At 31.1% G+C, this 19568-nt stretch overlaps 1 protein-coding gene across 1 annotated transcript; it reads right to left on the reverse strand.

Moving 5' to 3' along the window:
• Window positions 1-3360: 3360 nt before the first annotated feature.
• On the reverse strand, window positions 3361-13542 carry LOC126881162 (cuticle protein 64-like). Its single transcript, XM_050645241.1, has 2 exons — window positions 13370-13542; window positions 3361-3825 (listed from the first exon to the last, which is right to left on the reverse strand). The coding sequence occupies exons 1-2, from the start codon at window positions 13481-13483 to the stop codon at window positions 3424-3426; spliced, it is 516 nt and encodes a 171-aa protein (XP_050501198.1). The 5' UTR covers window positions 13484-13542; the 3' UTR covers window positions 3361-3423.
• Window positions 13543-19568: the final 6026 nt, after the last annotated feature.

Raw genomic sequence — 19568 nt, forward strand, 5'->3', positions numbered from 1 at the left:
TCTTCAAATAAACTTTTTTATCCGATGCGTAGATTTTGTGTCATTTTGGAACTACTACTGAAATAAAAAATTTTAGTAGTTCCAAAATGACACAAAATCTAGGCATCGGATAAAAAAGTTTATTTGAAGAAAGTGTATTTTTTTGTTCTTCTTAATGGCGGTACAGGCTCGTTTTTTAATATTGTATTTAATTACAGAGTAATTTCCACATATTAATAAATTTTTCAAATTGGTCTCTGTACCGCCATTCTTTATTATATTACGAATACGTGTGCCAAATACCTCGAAAAAATATTTAAAATTACAGCCGCAATCTTGGAACGCGTTTTGGCTACCTGTTGATCGCTACTGTTTCCTCTTAAATAATAAATTTAAAAATTACCGGTAAAAGTTGAATTAGTAACCGCTAGGAGCGACACCAGCGAAGCTCAGAGCGTATATCCATGTTTATTGGTAGTCCTATACCCGATTTATTCTCAGTATAACTTTTATACTTGGTTTATTAGTAACAGTGTTTATCTATAAGTATACCGTATTTTATTAATTTTCCATGCTCTCCGGCTAACCCGGATTTTCGATAACCCGGATCGGCCGCGGTCCCGATTAATCCGAGTTATCGAGGTTCCACTGTACCTTAAATATACTTACGTTTTAAATACTGAATTTAAGTTTTTTTAGTGTTCCGTAATATGTAATTATAAATTAATCTATTAATCTTAGCGCCATCTACACGATAATTGTGAAAGTATCCGAAGTAAGAAATTAATATTTCATCAATAGAACGTCAAAATGATTAACAAAATCTTAATAAAATCGATTACAATTTAATTACTTTTTTGCGTTGTAAATATCAAGCGATAACAATTAAATAATAAATTTAAAAATTACCCGTGGAAGTTGCATTACTAATCCGCTAGGAGCGACACCAGCGAAGCTCAGAGCGTATATTAAAATCAAAAGTTGAAATTGTTCTACGATTTAAACGCATTCCAAAAATTTGTAAAATATAATACATTTGCCACTGTAGGTATGTGTGTAAAAGTTAGGCCACACGTTACTATTTAACTGACAGTGCTCACACCATTGACTGAATAAAAAATCTTTATTATTAATATTTTCTCCGCAACTGAGGGGAACTTATCAACTGTATTGTTTTTAAACAATAAATAATAAAATAAAGATATTGACAGTTCAAACATGTGAAAATAATAACTTCATTGTGACACATTATTGCACTGTGTGTGGCCTAATTTTTGGCTGAAAAACTGAAAAATATATTATATTTTTACAAAATGTTGGAATATGTTTAATTCGTAGAACAATTTTAACAGTTATTTTCAATACAGGTTTCAATCCTCTACACATAGTTTCTAATGTCTTTTGATATAAAATAATTATAGAAGCAGGAATTCAACAATTTTACATTGAGTTTCCTATGGCCCGTTTTCCAATTCACTACCCGGTATATTATTTAATGAAAATATCGATTGAAAAATATCTTGGTAATTTAAAGAATTGGTTCTTTGAATCGTTAAATCTGGTTATAGACACACAACTTGTATTAATTCCATTTTTGTATGACGATACACTAGAATACCATTTTAAAATAAAGGAATGTATGTCATCGTTCTTAAAACATAATTATTGTTACATTCTTTCTTTTTGCTTAAATATAACGAATAATAATATAATTAATAGCCTTATTTAGGTAAAGAGGCTTAAACCATTTTTTGTTTATACACTGGCGGGCAAAAAATTTAGGTCACTAGATGAATTATACACGTTTGATACCTCGAATTTCCTAAACTTGTTGTCCGATTTGAGTGATTCTTTAGAATCTTATAGCTTTATTATTTAATAATCTCAATGTGCTAACATTGTTGCTAGACAGGTAAATGTCATTTTATACCGGGTGTAACAATCATACTGTGTTTTTTCCTTAAAGTTCTGAACACTCTGTGGAATATTATAGCTCAGATAAAATATTGAAATTAAAACTCAATTGTAGCCTCAGGCTTTCTTGACATTTTCTTTTTTGATTCATTTGCTTGTGTTGGATAATAAAATAGTTAGGTACTTTAACAACTAGTCACGTTCTTCATCAATACAGGGTGTTTCTAAATAAGTGCGACAAACTTTAAGGGGTGATTTTAGATGAAAATATAATAACCGTTTGCTTTATAAACATCTGTCCACAAAATGCTTCATTTCAGAGATACTGGATGTTGAATTTTTTCTTACAAACTGACGGTTTATTTGTTGCTCTAAAACCGGTTGAGATATGCAACTGAAATTTGGTAGTTTTTAAGAGGTAGTTATTGAACATTTTGTGACATACAATTAAGAATTTTATATTCACCATTGGCGTGCATACGGGATGTATCTATAATATTTATACCCGTATGCACGCCAATGGTGAATATAAAATTCTAATTTGTATGTCAAAAATGCGCTATAACTACCTCTTAAAGCCTATTAAATTTCATTTGCATATCTCAACCGGATTTAGAGCAACAAATAAACTGTCAGTTACTAAGAAAAAATTCAACATCCCGTATCTCGGAAACGAAGCATTTGTGGACTTATATTTATAAGGCATTATTTTTTCATGCAGAATTATCCCATAAGTTTTTTCGCACTTATTTATAAACACCCTGTATTGATGAAGAACATGGCTAGTTGTACCTAAGTACCTAACTTTTTTATTATCCAACATATGCAAATGAATCAAAAAATAAAATGTTAAGAAAGTCTAATGCTACAATTGAGTTTTAATTTCGATATTTTACCTACGCTATAATATTCCACAGAGTGTTCCGAACTTTAAGGAAAAAACACCGTATGATTGTTACACCCGGTATAAAATGGCAATTACCTGTCTAGCAACAATATTAATACATTGAGATTCTCAAATAATAAAGCTATAAGATACTAAAAAATCACTCAAATCGGACAGCAGGTTAAGGAAATTCGATGCATCAAACGTGTATAATTCATCCAGTGATCTAAATTTTTTGCCCGCCAGTGTACAAATTATTTTATAAAAGTTAGCAATTGAATTTAGTTTAGTGAAACATGGTAAAATTACATACTACCATCCCAGTCTCAGGAAAACGAAAAAAGTGGAGGGAGAGGTAAAGGAAGCATTAACTCACTAAACACAACTTTAAAATTAGCAACCAAAGTTATAACAAACAAACTGACTGAAATTATAACATTAGTAGAGAATAACGAGGTTTTAGGCCCTTCTCAAAAGTTCAAGAGAAATCATTAGAATACAACAAACCGTCATATTTATGTTTCATGGACTTTAAGAAGGCATTTGTTTGCTTTATGCTGAACATCAATAAATAAAAAACATTTCGTCAATGAACAGTCGGTTTATTTAAAAAAAGTTACTGTCTACATAACATATTCATCAATCTAGTATGCTCTATATCCATGTCCGTTTCCAACATTACCGTAACCTACATTGCTGTAACCTACAGAGTTTACAGCATTAACGCTCCCGGTTACAAGACCAGCACTGGCTACGAGACCATTATCAATAACGCCATTGGCATATCCAGTGCCATATCCATTGCCATATCCTCCACCAAGTGCTACATTTACTGGTACAGAAGAAACAACTTGAGACACCAAAGGGCGAGAATTGATGACGTCAACTCGTGATTGGGAGCTAGTTGCCGTGGGTACAGATACGATGGCACCAGACGCAACAGCAAGCGGAGAGACAGCAAGGACTGGCGATGCAGCAGCTACAGCTACTGGGGCGGCGGCTACAGCTACTGGTCCAGAATTTGCAATTGATGTACTCGTAGCTTGCTAAAAAATTAATAACAAATTTTTAGAAATATCTTGAATGTATCATAAGTCCAATTTTGTCTATAATTCCTTAACACCAATAATTGGTTTACACATTTTAAAAAAATGATGATAAATAATTTCTCTTTAAAATCACCAATTCTAGTCAGTCTTATCTCCCTTACGTGTACCTACTCTACTATAAATAAAATTAAATAGGCAAAGCCTGAATATCTATTGCAAAATATTTCAATAATATTAAACAGTATACATAACTGACGAGTACGGTAACATCATTAATATAGGTCAAACTGACAACAGGTGTATTTTCTCAAAAAACTTGATAGTGTGGAAAATTATTTATTAAAATTAGCCAAGTACTTCTAGAATAGCACATGCCATCTTAAGAGCTTCCTCTTATAGGGGGTTATAAATTCCTCATGGAAGAATAATTGTCGACACAAAACATAGTAACATAATATTAGAAGGACAAAGCCTCTGTGTTTCTTCTTACGGTGAATAGTCCTTGAAATACCTTGCCCTGAAGAATGAGTTGCAACGAGCAATATCTCTGTTCATTCTAGCGATGGCGGTTGTTAACAAAACACCGGTTTTCGGTTAAACCGGTTTTTTTACCTACGATTTAACTTTTCGGCTATAACCGCTTAAAAAACCGATTAAACCAAAAACCGGTTCTCGTTTTTTTTTAATCAATAGGCAATACTCAACAGGTTACAATATATACCAAGAATAGATCCCAAGATAATCCATCGATATATAACCGGCGATGGGATTGTAGCCAATTGGGATCAAAATAGAAATCAGTCATCAGTGTTGTCAAATTGGTTTCAGTTTCGGTTAGTTTAAAATTTCTCAATCGCGCGCGCGGTGTATAAAAATTTCTCCATTTTTTCTCTCAATTCATGATTTCTTCCAGAGGTAGTAACTTATTCGGTTTTTCACCGGTTATTACCTTAAAAACAAAAAAACGGGTTATAACCGAAACAAAAAAAGAACCAAAAAACCGATTATTACAAGTAAAAAACCGGTTGTAGGTTATAACCGGTAGGTTTTTTCCATCCCTAGTTCATTTCTCATAACATGCCCAAGATATTCTAGTTTGTGCTCTTTGATGGTGTTAATAATCTCGCATTCCTTGCCTATTCTACGCAGGACCTCAACATTAGTCACACGATCCACCCACGAAATTCTTAAAATGCGTCTGTGACACCACATCTCGAATGCCTCGAGTTTTCTTAAAGAAATTTCGGAAAATGTCCAGGCCTCTACTCTGTATAATAACGTAGAAAATACATAGCATCTGATGATATAGATTTTGGTAGCAAGTGGTAAATCGTGACTTCTGAAAAAAGACTTCATCATTATGAACGCTGATCTCGCTTTTAATATACGTTGTTTTATTTCACTTAAATGGTCTCATTGACTGTTTATGTTTGTGTTAGTACCAAGGTATGTGTAGCTGTTCACCCTGCAAATTGGTTGTTGGTTAACCAAAAACTGTGTATGTAATATTTCCCGCTTACTGACTACCATGTACATACTTTGTTTTTTTCGTATTGAGATCAAGTCCGTGTTCTATACTTATATCTGGTATGCGCGACATTATTCTTTACAAACCATCTAGACCAGAGGTTCCCAAACTATTTTTTCTCGTAGACCACTTTTAAAAATATACTGGTTTCGGTGGACCCCATGCTGCTACATTTTTACCATGCTTCCTCCAATGGAAAACATGGGGGGAGGGGGGTGAAAATAAGACATTGCAAGTCTTTGTCGTCTTCTTTTCTTTTCTCAAAATATCATTTTAAGCTATTCTACAGTGAATTGGAATCTATTTAAACAAATTTGCATTTTTTATCGTAAATTATCAATTAAAAAAATAATGTTTTGATAGAAGGGTTGTTAGTCCAGAAAGCCACTGCGCATCCGCTAGGAAAAATATTCTAATTCGGATTTTTTGCACAAGCATACTCAAAAAGGACCCCTTTTAACAAATTTGCATGTTGCCAGGACCAAAAGTTGGTCAAAAAATTTTTAAACGTTTTTTTTTGTTTTTTTCCTAAAATTATTATTTTTGCATGGAACAATTTTTTTTTAGATTTTTTGAATCATTCCAAACCGAAAAGGTCTTTAGTGACTTTTCTCTAAAGTTGATAGTTTTTGACATATAAGCGTTTTAAAATTGAAAAATTGCGAAATCGGCCATTTTTAACCTTCAAAAACTATGTGAAAATCTGAAAATTTGAATGTTGCCAAGGTAGGTAGATATTCTTTAAACATCGATTAATGAAATCCCGAAGAGTTTTTAGCAATAAAATATCAAAAACCCCTTTGTTTTTTAATTGCCAATCAAGCGTGCGCGACACTATTTTCCACCGTTGCATGTGTATACAGTATGGTGCAAATGAAAGGAATAAATTCGTTATTTCGTAAACCGGTGACATTAAGGAAAAATCCCAAAACCGGTCGGTTTTTATTTTTAAGTTATGATATGGGCGTGATGACGTAATCGATGATTTTTTTTAAATGAGAATACGGGTCGTGTGCTAGCTCATTTGAAAGGTTCTTCAATTCTCTATTCAGTAATATAAACATGTACATAATTATTTATACAGGGTGTCCAAAAAATTTTTATTAAATTAAATCATTTGGCAAATTGACAAAAAAATTAAATTATTGGACACCTTGTATAAATAATTATGTAAATGTTTATATTACCGAATAGAGAATTGAAGAACCTTTCAAATGAGCTAGCACACGACTCCTATTCTCATTTAAAAAAATCATCGATTACGTCATCACACCCAGATGGATGACGTCACTAGTATACCATATATGTCACAATATCATAACTTAAAAATAAAAATCGACCTGTTTCGGGATTTTTCCTTAAAGTCGCCAGTTTACGAAATAACGAATTTATTCCTTTCATTTGCACCATACTGCATACATATGCAACGGTGGAAAATAGTGTCGCGCACGCTTGATTGGCAATTAAAAAACAAAGGGGTTTTTGATATTGTATTGCAAAAAACTCTTAGGGATTTCATCAATCGATGTTTAAAGAATCGATGCAACATTCAAATTTTCAGTTTTTCACATAGTTTTTGAGGGTTAAAAATGGCCGATTTCGCAATTTTTCAATTTTTAATCGCTTATATGTCAAAAACTATCAACTTTAGAGAAAAGTCACTAAAAACCTTTTCTGTTTGGAATGATCCAAAAAATCTAAAAAAAATTGTTCCATGCAAAAAAAAATAATTTTAGGAAAAAACAAAAAAAAACGTTTAAAAAATTTTTGACCACCTTTTGGTCCTGGCAACATGCAAATTTGTTAAAAGGAGTCCTTTTTGAGTAAGATTGTGCAAAAAATCCGAATTAGAATATTTTTCATAGCGGATGCGCAGTGGCTTTCTGGACTATGTCCAAAATGTGCTTATTAGGCATTATAACAAATTTTTTGTTCTAAAACAAGTTGTTGATCAAAATTTAGCGTAGAAAACGTTAAAACACTGTTTTTTCCATTTTATTCCATTCTATACATATTCTTCTATTTGGCTGAAAATTTGCCCACAGTAGCCAAAACACAGGACTTGAAATGGTTAAAAAAATTTGTATAGTTTTACAATACAAGAAAAGTTACATGCAATAGAGTCAAAATTATATAGTAGGGGGTCAATTTAAAGAAGGGGGTCAATTTAAAATCGCGAATAAAGGAGAACCGTTTTTGCTCAATATCTCCGCCATATTTAACTTTTCGACAACAAGTGTAAGGACTGAAGTTGTGGAAAATATGATTTCGTATAATTTATTCTATTATAAATTTTTTTGTGACGTCGATATTTTCCGAGTTATGGGATGGAGGAAAGAGTGACAGTTACAGCATAATTATTGAATTATCTCGTTTATTATTAGTTTTATAACAAAAATGTACCTATACAAAAATGGAGAGAATTAAATTTTATACAATTTTGATTTCTTTCATGTTTTTGCTAAAATCAATATTTCAGGTAGTACTTATGCGGTAAAGGCGCGAGCATAAGCCCTGATTGATTTGATAGCAGTGGTTTTTGTTCAATATCTCCGCAATTCTCAACTTTTCGACAAAAATGGTAGGAACTGAAGTTGATCCAAATAAATTGTGTTTACAATATTTATTATAATTTTCTTAACCATTGTTTTTCGTATGGTCGATATTTTCCGAATTAATTGTACTTACAGTAGACGCCTATATTTTTGACTCTGATATTATTCCACGTATTTTTTTTTGTATTGTAAAACGATACAAATTCTTTTAACCACTTAAAGTCCTGTGTTTTGGCTATCTGTGGGCAAATTTTCAGTCAAATCGAAAGACATGTGTTTTGGGAATGGAGGAAAATGCAGAAAACGGTATTTTAACGTTTTCTACACTAAAATTTGACCCAAAACTTGTTTTTAATCAAAATAACTTGTTATGATGCATTATAATAACATTTTTGAGTCACTACTAATAAAATATTATTTTTTCCATTGATATTTTACAATAAAAAAATTCAAATTTGTTTAAATAAATACCAAATCGCTATAAATTTTCGTGGGTCCCCACTTGCAACTTGTGAACCCCCATTTTTATTTCAGGCCAACGTAGACCCCCGTTGAGTCCCTCGTGGACCCCTGGGGGTCCACCTGGACCACTTTGGGAATCATTGATCTAGACTATCTGCAAAAACTACTGCGTCGTCGGCATATCTAATGTTGTTTAGACGCACTGCGTCGAGTAATACGCCTTCCTGTAGTTCTCTCAGCGTTTGCTCGAAGATATATTCAGAGTGTATATTAAACAACAACGGGGACAGAATGCATCCTTGCCTCACTCCTCTCTCTATGGAGACTGCCTCTGTCAATTGATTATCCACTTTAATGTTGGCAGTTTGGCTGTAATATAAATTACAGTCGGAAAAATGAAAGAATACCCATGAACGAACATATAAAACACGCTCTATTTTCCTGTCACCGTGTCACAAAGAAAATTGTCCAGTGCAAGTACATGTAACAATAATTATTACATGTACTTGCGCTGGCCAATTTTTTGTGTGACACGGTGACAGGAAAATACAGCGTCTTTTATATGTTCGTTCATGGGTATTCTTTCATTTTTCCTACGTATATATTATTCGTAAGCCTCTATCATCTTGTGTTGATCTTGTTTTACTCTATCAAATGCCTTTTTGTAGTCGATAACACAAATATACACGTCACTAAGCCTGTTATAAGGGCGAAAACCCTTTTAAAGTAGCAAAATGCACATGTAAATGTTTTTGGTATAACAATGGCGGCCTAGTACTATGGTAACCAACTAATCCGCCTTGCAGGATTTATACCAGGAAGGATCACACCAGAGAGCTTATTCTGAATCTAACACAGATTATCGAAAGAAATCAAGGGAATCCAGTGTAAGCACATATCTGTCTTTTATTGATTACAGTAAAGCATTCGCAGTTTCAGATGAGGCAAAATGTGTAAATACCTGGAGGAAATGGGTGGTTGAAAACATCTAGTGACATTGCTAATAAATCTCTAAGTAGAAAACTCAGCAAACGTAAGGGCATATGGAGAACTGTCGAAGACGTTCAGGGTGGGTAAGAGTGTAAGGCAAGTCTACGTGATAAGCCCATTCTGTTTATTTTTTGGGGAATCCCTGGAAGAATTGACGGAGTTGTTAGAACAAATAGAATGTTACGAATAGCCAGGACCGCAAGACGAACCAACGAGTCTATTCTTAGATAGCTGCACGTTACAAGTAGGATCCGGCACATTGTGAGCGAAAAAATCACCGGTTACTTTAGTCTTGTGGTCCGTAGAGATGAGCTCGAGAAGCTGACATTGCAGGGAATGGTGCAAGGATTGAGAGCCCGGGGAAGATTACCAACAAGGTATGTGGACCACATTACAAAAGAGATCGGAGCTCCACTAAACCTTTGCTTCAGAATTGCAGAGGATAGAGAAAAGTGGAACATTTTAAGAGAAATCATTGAGAGAACATTGAGAAAACATTTAAGGTGGCACGGTGTCCAAATCGGACGACCGTCTAGGATGAGTAAAGTGACAGATAAGAATTTTGCTAACTATTATATTATGTATCTAATAATTACAATTAAGAATAATAAGGTTAACAATATTTTTTATTCATTTACAATATTAATTTCCTATAAATTACTTAGGAATATTTAAAAAGTAGTTTACTAGTCTAACTTTGTGACTTATTAAATTTTTAATATTATATAGAAATAGTTAAAAATAATTATGTATACTTTATTTACTACTATTTTATGACAGGCTAAACATAAACAACTTATTATTAGGATTTTATTAAATTACTACTTAAAATTAAATTTAAAATATGAAGGAAGTTTATTTACATGGATATTTTTGTAAATAATAAATAGGATAATACTAACAAATTATTTAATAAATAATTTCAGAATTAGTTAACCGCAATTAAGTACTATAATTTTGATAACATTTCTTCTGAATTATTTATTATTTTTATTGGAAATTAATCATACTTATAGTTTAAAATATATTTATTTTAACGTTTCGATTTCCACTTTGGAAATTAAAAAAAAAATTATTTGAGAACTATTTCCGAAGTGGTAATTAAAAAGTCATCAAGTAATCAACTCCCAACAAAAATAGTAAATACTATTAAAATGCACAGAACTTTATATTCATTTCTACAATAGCTGAATTGAATACAATTATGTATATATACAGTGTTATACAATATACTACAAATTTGAAATTTATGCAGTTAAAATTAAACGTATGAAAAAAATCGGGACCAACAGAAAAACAAAATAATTAAACAAATTTAAAAAATATTAGTTTAAAATCATTAAAATGATGTAGTCACATGCTAAAAATTAAACTTGGCAGATTGCTTAACAAGTTATGATATCGATAAACAAACAAATAAGTAAAAATATAAAAGTGTAAGTTTTTTAACCTAATAAAAATATTTTATAAAATATTTTAAAAGATATTTAATTAAAAAAACTTTTTAGACCATTTTCCTGCAAAGGTGCAAGCCAGATGGGTGCTGCATTGAAGACAAGAGGGAATTCTAAAAAGTTGCAATTCACAACCCCGTCTACAGCTTAGTAAAGTTCCAACGGAAAATGGACCTATTTACTCTACAGGAGTAATACTAATATCAAATAAAAATGTGTACCATTTTTATTAAAATATAAAGTTAGATCAATAAAACATATATATATATAAACTGTGAAGAAAAACGAAATTAAAATACGTTTCTAGACAAGGCAAACTATACGAAAAACAGTGGTAAGAACCCTAAGCCTGCGGGGCATGGACGTTAAATAAAAAGGAAGAAAATTCTCTGGAAAGATGGGACAGGAAAATATTGAGACTCGTATTCGGATGATGGAAGACAGAAATCAGATGTAAGAGGAGAACTAACAAACGAATTAATGGCTTTGTATAAAGGACCTACGATCACGAGGTTCGTCAAGTCACAAAGAATCAGATGGTTGGGATATTTAGAAAGAATGGCAATGACCAGAAAACTAATCGGTCCCAACACAAGAGGTAGACCCAGAACTAGGTGGATTAATAAAGTGGAGGAAGACCAAACACGTGAAGATGAGGGACTGGAAAAGAAAAGCACAAAATAGAAATGAATGGTATAAATGAATTCTTTAACGGTAAAATATTGTAAAACCTATAAATTTTAAAAAATCGAAGTGATATTGTGCCGACGTGTGCTATGGCCCTGGGGGTGAGTTTCACCCCTTCTCGGGGGTGAAAAAATATATGTCCAAAATAAGTTCGGAATTCGATAAACTGTCTCATTCTAAGCGATTTTTGTTCTATAGAGTTTCTTCACCAAGACAACACTTTTCGAGTTATTTGCGAGTGAATAATGTTCATTTTTCAACAAAATAACCACGTTTTTAGACGGTTTTTAGCAAAAAACTCAAAAAAGAAAGTATTTTGTCGAAAAAAATATTCTTAATAAAAATATAACTTATAAAAAAGTGAAAAATATGGTGCATATAAGAACTCTGTAGACCTAGTGGAAGCAAAGTTGTAGCTAATGAAAAGTAGGTTCTTATTCGTCAAATTCCAAATCGAATATTTCATCGAGAAATAACCAAAAACGGAACACTTTTCGGGGAACACTCTATACAACTTATTTAAAGTGTTTAAAAAAAAGGTTTATTTTTGTTTTAAAAAAAAACTTATAACATTAAAAGTAAGTGAGTTACGATCAAAATATTGTTGGTCCCTTTTATTTTTTGATAAAAAGAATCGCGAAAAGCACTAAAAAGATCTGTAAGTTTCATCGGTTCAAAGTGCTTATTTTTGAAAAGGCTGTAGTTAAAATGGCTTGAACGAGTCATTAATCCCGAGTGTATGCAAACTTTGAACAGCCATAGCATAACCAATTTTTGTCTAACAGAAAAACAATAAATCCAAAATATCCAGAAAAGCAAAACGTACATTTTATTACTCCTTAAGATTTTTTATATTGCTAATAATTTTTAAGTTATTTTGAAGAAAAGCATTTTTTTCAAAATTAAAAATTTTAAAAATTTTATTTTAAAACCAATTTTTTTCAAAAATAAGCACGTTGAATCGATGAAACTTACAGATCATATAAACACAACATAAATAAAGCAACTTGTGAAGAGGTAACGATTAATTTTATTTAAGTTGTTAATTAGGGGGTGATTGTCCCGATTTTTTTTGCCAAATCAAAAGCGACCAATGTATTTTGAGCGTAACTTGCTTACATTTGATGCTAGAACCTTTTTTTATAAAAATAGGAATCAAGCTTTTTAGTCTTTAAAAAAGTTGCAATGAGTTTTTTCCAAAAAGTGCTTCATTTTTTGGTTATTTCACGTTGAATTATATTTATTTGAAATTTGTCGAATATGAACCTATTTTTCTTTAGCTATAACTCTTCTTCTACTAGGTCTAGATACTTCGTGTGTACACCATTTTTTTCACTTTTTCACAGGCTATATTTTTGCTAAGAATAGTTTTTTAGATAAAATACTTACTTTTTGAATTATTTGCGAAAAATTGTATAAAAACGTGTTTGTTTTGTTGAAAAATGAACATGATTCACTCGCAAATAACTCGAAAAGTATTGGCTTAGTGAAAAAGCCGTATAGAATAAAAGTTGCTTAGAATTAGTCAGTTTGTCGAATTCCGGACTTATTTTGAACGTATGTTTTTCACCCCCGAGAAGGGGTGAAACTCACCCCCAGGGCAAAAATACACCTCGACACAATATCACTTTTTTTCTTTGACATGCTTGATATGCGAATGCCAAATTTCATGTCAATCCAAACAGTTTAAAATTTACAACAAAATCCGTCAAATAATGTACTATTAAGAATTTTGTATAATTATACTTAAGTTTGAGTTTTGTTTAAAATAATTGAAATAAGTTAATCTTATGATTATGTTTTATAAAAATGCCCTAGGTCTTGACGGCCTGTTGTGCGTATAAATAAAATCAAAAGTAAAATACCTGCGAAATTGTGCTTCCCAAAAGTCCGCCATAACCTCCCGAGTTGAGTCCTATACCTATATTACCGGCATTTGCAGCGGAAGCCACTAGGACCAAAAATATAATGGGAAACATTTTTGATGTTAATGTTAAATTGTAGGTGCTGTCTACTGAAGTTGGTACGAAACTGACATTAAATCAAATTTTTGCTCTATATTTATAGTAATAAATATCTTGATATTTGAGTAGCACTTTTACTTTTTGTGTAATAAATTGGAACATATGGGTCTGGATTCAAGTTTAGTACATATAATAGGTAATTTAATAGTTTAGGTTTCAGGTGTAAAAACATACCGTAAGATTATACGAATCGACAGGTAACTGTTTGCAAAATACAGAGTGGGCCAAACAAAAGAGTCCACCTCGATATTTGGCAGTATTTATTAGATTTTAAGGAAATAAAAAAACAGGTCAATTATTATCTAAGGGGGACACATTTTTACGATACATACATCTGTCATTTGCCAACCCCTTCCCTTCCACTTCCCCCACCCCTTATTTTTAAATACGGAATAGGGGTCGCGATCTAGCTCATTTGAAACGTTATTCCATTCTCTCTTCAGTAATATCAACATTAACATAATTATTTATATAGGGTGTCCAAGCAAAAAATATTTTAATTAAATTAATTGACACAAAAAGAAGAATGCATGTAATTTATTTAATTTAAAATACATTCTACTGCTGTCACAAAAGGGAAAAATTGTTTTTTGATAAACAGACATTGCTTTTCGCTTAATTTCAATGTTCAAGCTGCCAGCCATCTGCCTCTTGATAGGTTGAATATTGAATTTAAGCAACAAACAATGTTTATTTATCAAATAAACATTTTTTTCTGTTTTCTGTCAGCAGTAGAATGCATTCTGAGTTAAATAAATTACATACACTCTTCTTTTTTTTCAATTAATTTAACTCAAAATAATTTTTCTTGGACACCCTGTGTAAATGATTATGTCAATGTTAATATTACTGAAGAGAGAATTGAATAACCTTGCAAATGAGCTAGCACACGACCCCTATTCCCTATTTAAAAAATAAGGGGTGGGGGAAATGGAAGCAAGGGGGTTGACAAATGACAGATGTACTATAAAAATGTGTCCCCCTTAGATCCAAAATTGACCTATTTTTTATTTCCTTAAAATCTGATAAATACTCCCAAATCGAGGTGGACTATTTTCTCTGGCCCACTCTGTATATGCTTAATATACACACATTCACAAAATCTAGATGTAGTTGACAAAAGTTTAAATGATGAAATAAAAAAGGTATTTTTTTTAAATAATGCATGGTAAATGATAAATTTTAGTATTTTTTGTTTGTATAATATATTTGACAAAATGGATAACACAAAAATAAAATAAATATGAACATATAAATAAATATAAAAATGGATATTTAAGGCACAATATTTTAAATTTAGAAGTTTTTAAAATTTGTGCTGTTACATTAGCAGTAACAAGTATTAAGTCGGTAAATATATTCAGGATAAGATATTTAAAGGAGAAATCTAATTAGGCCAGGGTAAAAAGACAAAAATATACCCTGTTCGTGACACTTCAGCAGTCAGGGTACTGAAGCGTTTTTTCGACAGGTAATACCTATATAAACAAATTGTAACTATTTCCTGCGTAGGATCTGGTGGCCATTTTTATTTATAAACAATCAACTGTCAAAAAATGGCATTTCCCCCTTTTTTTTTCAAATTAACGGAAAACAGTGAAACTTATGATTTTTTTAGTACAAATATCTTCGAGATTATGAAAAAAGCTTTAAAATGACGTATTAGAAAGTTTGATATACTCATTTATTGTTAATATAATTGCGAAAAAAGGTCGGAATTGCAAAACAAAATATTTTCGCAATAACTGTTGTAAAAATTAGTGTACAGCTTTGGAATTTTTGTCAAATGAGAGTTCTTTAGTGCTTAATATGTGATAAAAATTTCAAAGCGATTCATTCAATTGTTTAAATTTTATTCAAATTGTTTATCCCAGAGAGCATTTTTTTGCAATAACATAAATCAGAAAAAAATGACGTTAGAATCATTCCATAGCTGTCAAATGAAAGAGCATGAGCTACATTTTCAACATGGTTTAAAAAAGTGAACAAAAATGCATTTATTAATAATAAATAATTATGCAAAATATTTTCCAAAAAAATTAACTTTTTTACCCTGTTTTAAGTGTACAACTACCAAGTAATGTTATTTATATCATAATTGATAAAAACTTGTAATAAATATATATAATTTCTTATATAACAAAATAAAAAGTTTATAAGGAAAGATTTACGATACTTTTGCATAATTATTTATTACTAATAAATGCATTTTTTATTCACTTTTTTTGTTGTTTGTTTGGGTTTATATGACTGCGGACACTAAATCCATTCGCCAATTTTACTATTTTTTATTTTATTAGTCATTTTTTCGTATCTTATCCTAAAACTAATACTAATATAATAAACAATTCTACTAATAAATAATTATTTTTGTATTTTTTTTTAATAATTTTTTATATATATATATATATATATTTATTAATTTTTTTCCAAATGATGTTCTCAGAGTTCCACAGCAAAAACTGCAACATTCTTCTTTAGCCCTCTACTTCATTCGAAAGCTATTTTACTATGGACTGTCCAAGTTCGTCATTCATTTTTATCTACATATTTTTTTTATATTTTTTTAATTATTATATTTTTTTTCTATTTTTTTTATATATCTTTTTATATATTTTCTTTCTTTTTTTTTTATTATTTTTTTATTTTTTTTTTATTTTTTTTTTATTTTTATTTTATTATTTTTTTTTATATTTCTTTTCTTTTTTTTCTTTTCTTTTCTTTTCTTTTTCTTTTAACATATAACAATTTACAAGAAATACTTACTCTATATTTTACAATTACAATTTAAGCTTAATATCTAAAATATGTTTATACAATAGTCGGTATACCAACTCATTATTTTCTAATGTTAATAAATAATTTAAATTAATGGGATGGTGGACATCAGTCAAAGAATACAGTGAATTTAAAAACATATTAACTTTATTAGAGATAAGAGAACAGGTCAAAATTTTGTGTTGTAGATTGCCCAACTGTCCACAAATACATTGTGGACTATCAGCTATATTAATTTTAAATAAATATGATGGAGTAAGACAGTGGTCAAATCTCATTCTGCATATGGTTCTTATCATATCTTTTGTCGACTCCATTTTAGAAAACCAAGGTTTATCCGTTATATAGTTTCTGATTGATCTGTAGTGGTTTCCTGTATTTACGTTTTCATCAATATACCTTTCTTTCCATTCTTTCTTAATCTCTTTGAATAAATTTGATTCAATATCTTTTGGCGTACAAAGATAATGGGTTAATACTCCTTGTGTCACCGCGTTTTTAGCCAATTCATCTACCATTTCATTTCCAGTTATTCCACAGTGGCTTTTAACCCATGCCAACTTAACAGACTTTCCTTGTTGCTGAAGTTCTTTAATTTTATTTATGATATATAATTCAATGTAGTTCACTTTTGATTTAGGATTTATAGCACTAATTTTACTAAGAGAACTTTTACTGTCACTAAAAATTATAAACTTTGAATGATTTATATTAGATAAATATTTTAGTGCTTCCATTATCGCTATTAATTCAGCTGTGTATATACTCATAATAGAATTTAGTTTAAACATTTTACTAATTTTATTACTGCTATCCCAATAGGCACATCCCACACCTTCAATATTTTTTGATGCATCTGTATATAGCATACAATAATCTTTGAACATTTGTGAACTGTCGGAGATAAACACTAATTTTCTTAAAGATATAGGCAACTTGCTATAGTCCCTTAAAAAGTATACCTGAACTTTTTTTAAATTTCACTTTTTTTAAACCAAGTTAAAAATATAGCTCATGATCTTTCATTTGACACCTGCGGAATGGTTCTAACGTCATTTTTTTCCTGACTTATGTTATTGCAAAAAAAAATGCTCTCTGGGATAAACAATTTGAATAAAATTTAAACAATTGAATGAATCGCTTTGAAATTTTTATAACATATTAAGCACCAAAGAACCCATATTTGACAAAAATTTAAAAGCTTTACACTAATTTTCTCAACAGTTATTGCGAAAATAATTTTTTTTGCAATTCCGACCTTTTTTCGTAATTATAGTAACAATAAATGAGTACATCAAACTTTGTAATACAGTGGAACCCCGATAAGTCGGCCCCCGATAACCCGGAAGTCCGGCAAACCCGGACCGATTTTTATCAGACAAACATTACAACAATAAAAATGTATGTCCTTTATGCTGGATTTTCCAATTTCTTTTCAACATCTTAAAATATTTTCTTTTATCTTTCCTTATAAACATATTGTTCCAATACTATAATATCTTATATTTTTCAGGCTAATTTTATTTATCATAATAAACTTTCTTCGTAAAAATTTGTCGCTTTAGCGAATTCCTATGTAGTTCATTCGTTTCAATTTTCAATGTCAAACACATTATACAATGAGAGATAATGCGTATTTGTGTAATTTGATACATAATATACCTTAGTAAAAATGTGTTATCGAAACCAACGGGCATCTGTAGTATCCTTTATTTACTTGAAACTGTCTTAGCATTGTTTAGAAAAAACTATTAAAAAATTATTTTTCAAACAATGGTCTTAGTCTTCACTCTTATTAAATAACATAAGTTCGTTCTCGTTGCGAGACGGTATTGTGTGTAGTAAAGTCGCATTGTTCGTTCCGTTCTGTAATCGTTCGTAAATATATTCAGATTTTGTGTTTCCGTGATTTTTTTTCTACGTAATGGCAATAAAACTTAAAATGTTGTTTTTGTTTCAAAATGATAACAAAAGACAGTTTGGACAATCGGTGCAAAGATAAGAAAGCTAAAAATGAGACTCTCGACGACGCTTTGTATGTGTGGAACGCGAACGTGGTTTACAAGTGTCTGTGTGCCAATTATAACGGAGTTTATCTGTAAGCATACCATATTTTAATAATTTTTACCATTTTCTCCGGCTAACCCGAATTTTCGATAACCCGGATCGGCCGCGGTCCCGATTAATCCGAGTTAAAGATTTTTCCATAATCTCGAAGATGTTTGTACTAAAAAACCAATAAGTTTCCCTGTTTTCCGTTGATTTGAAAAAAAAAGTGAAAAATGTCATTTTTTGACACTTAATTGTTTATAAATAAAAATGGCCGCCAGATCCTACGCAGGAAATAGTTACAATTTGCTCTTATAGTTATTACCTGTCGAAAAAACGATTCAGTACCCTGGCTGTTCAAGTGTCATAAAAAAAAACCTTATTACCCTGGACTAAATAGAGAAAGGAGGAGGATGAACTACACAAAAGTAGTCGCTGTTGGCTTAGAATCTTCTTATAGCAAATACAAAGGCCAAGAATGACTTACAACCCCACTTCAATACCATTTACCATTTAACTACTTTTAACCAAAATTGTCTTCTTCCAGGAATGCAGATGAGTCAATTGCGACGTATGAGTTCACAAGAAAGCGTTTAATCAAATACACACGCCAAGATGATGAGCATACTAATTAGAAGAAGCAGGAATTAACAACTGATGTCTAAAAATATAATTAGAAACCTTTACTGTAATCAGACCGCAAAGCTCTGAGTTGAAGGTAAACACACCGAAAGTGTGAAAATTATGGAGAGTGAGACAAGGCTGTATTTTGTCTCCTCAAATCTTCGATCTCTACTTTAAAAGATTATTTATCTAATCTTTGAAACTGAAAAAGACATTCTACTAAATGGGTCTTCTTCTTCTTGTGCCACTTCTATCGGAGATTGGAAATCATCAAGGCTACCCTAACCTTGTTTACAGCTGACCTAAAAAGTTCATTAGTGGTGCAGCCAAACCACTTTCCCAAATTCCGCAACCATGTCATTCTTCTAAGGCCTGGATTCAGTTTGAAGTAATGTGTATTTATGACCTCTCATCAGGTGACCCAAATATTCGAGTTTTCTTCGTTTTATCGTTAACAAAATCTTTGGGACTTTCCTATCCTTCGGATTACTTCAAGGTTTGTGATTATTTCAACCCAACTTATCTTCAGCATTCGACGGTAGCACCACATCTCGAAAGTTTCAATATTTTTTTATGTTGTTATGTTTGA

The sequence above is a fragment of the Diabrotica virgifera genome, chromosome 3, assembly GCF_917563875.1.
Source record: "Diabrotica virgifera virgifera chromosome 3, PGI_DIABVI_V3a".
NCBI lineage: Eukaryota > Metazoa > Arthropoda > Insecta > Coleoptera > Chrysomelidae > Diabrotica > Diabrotica virgifera.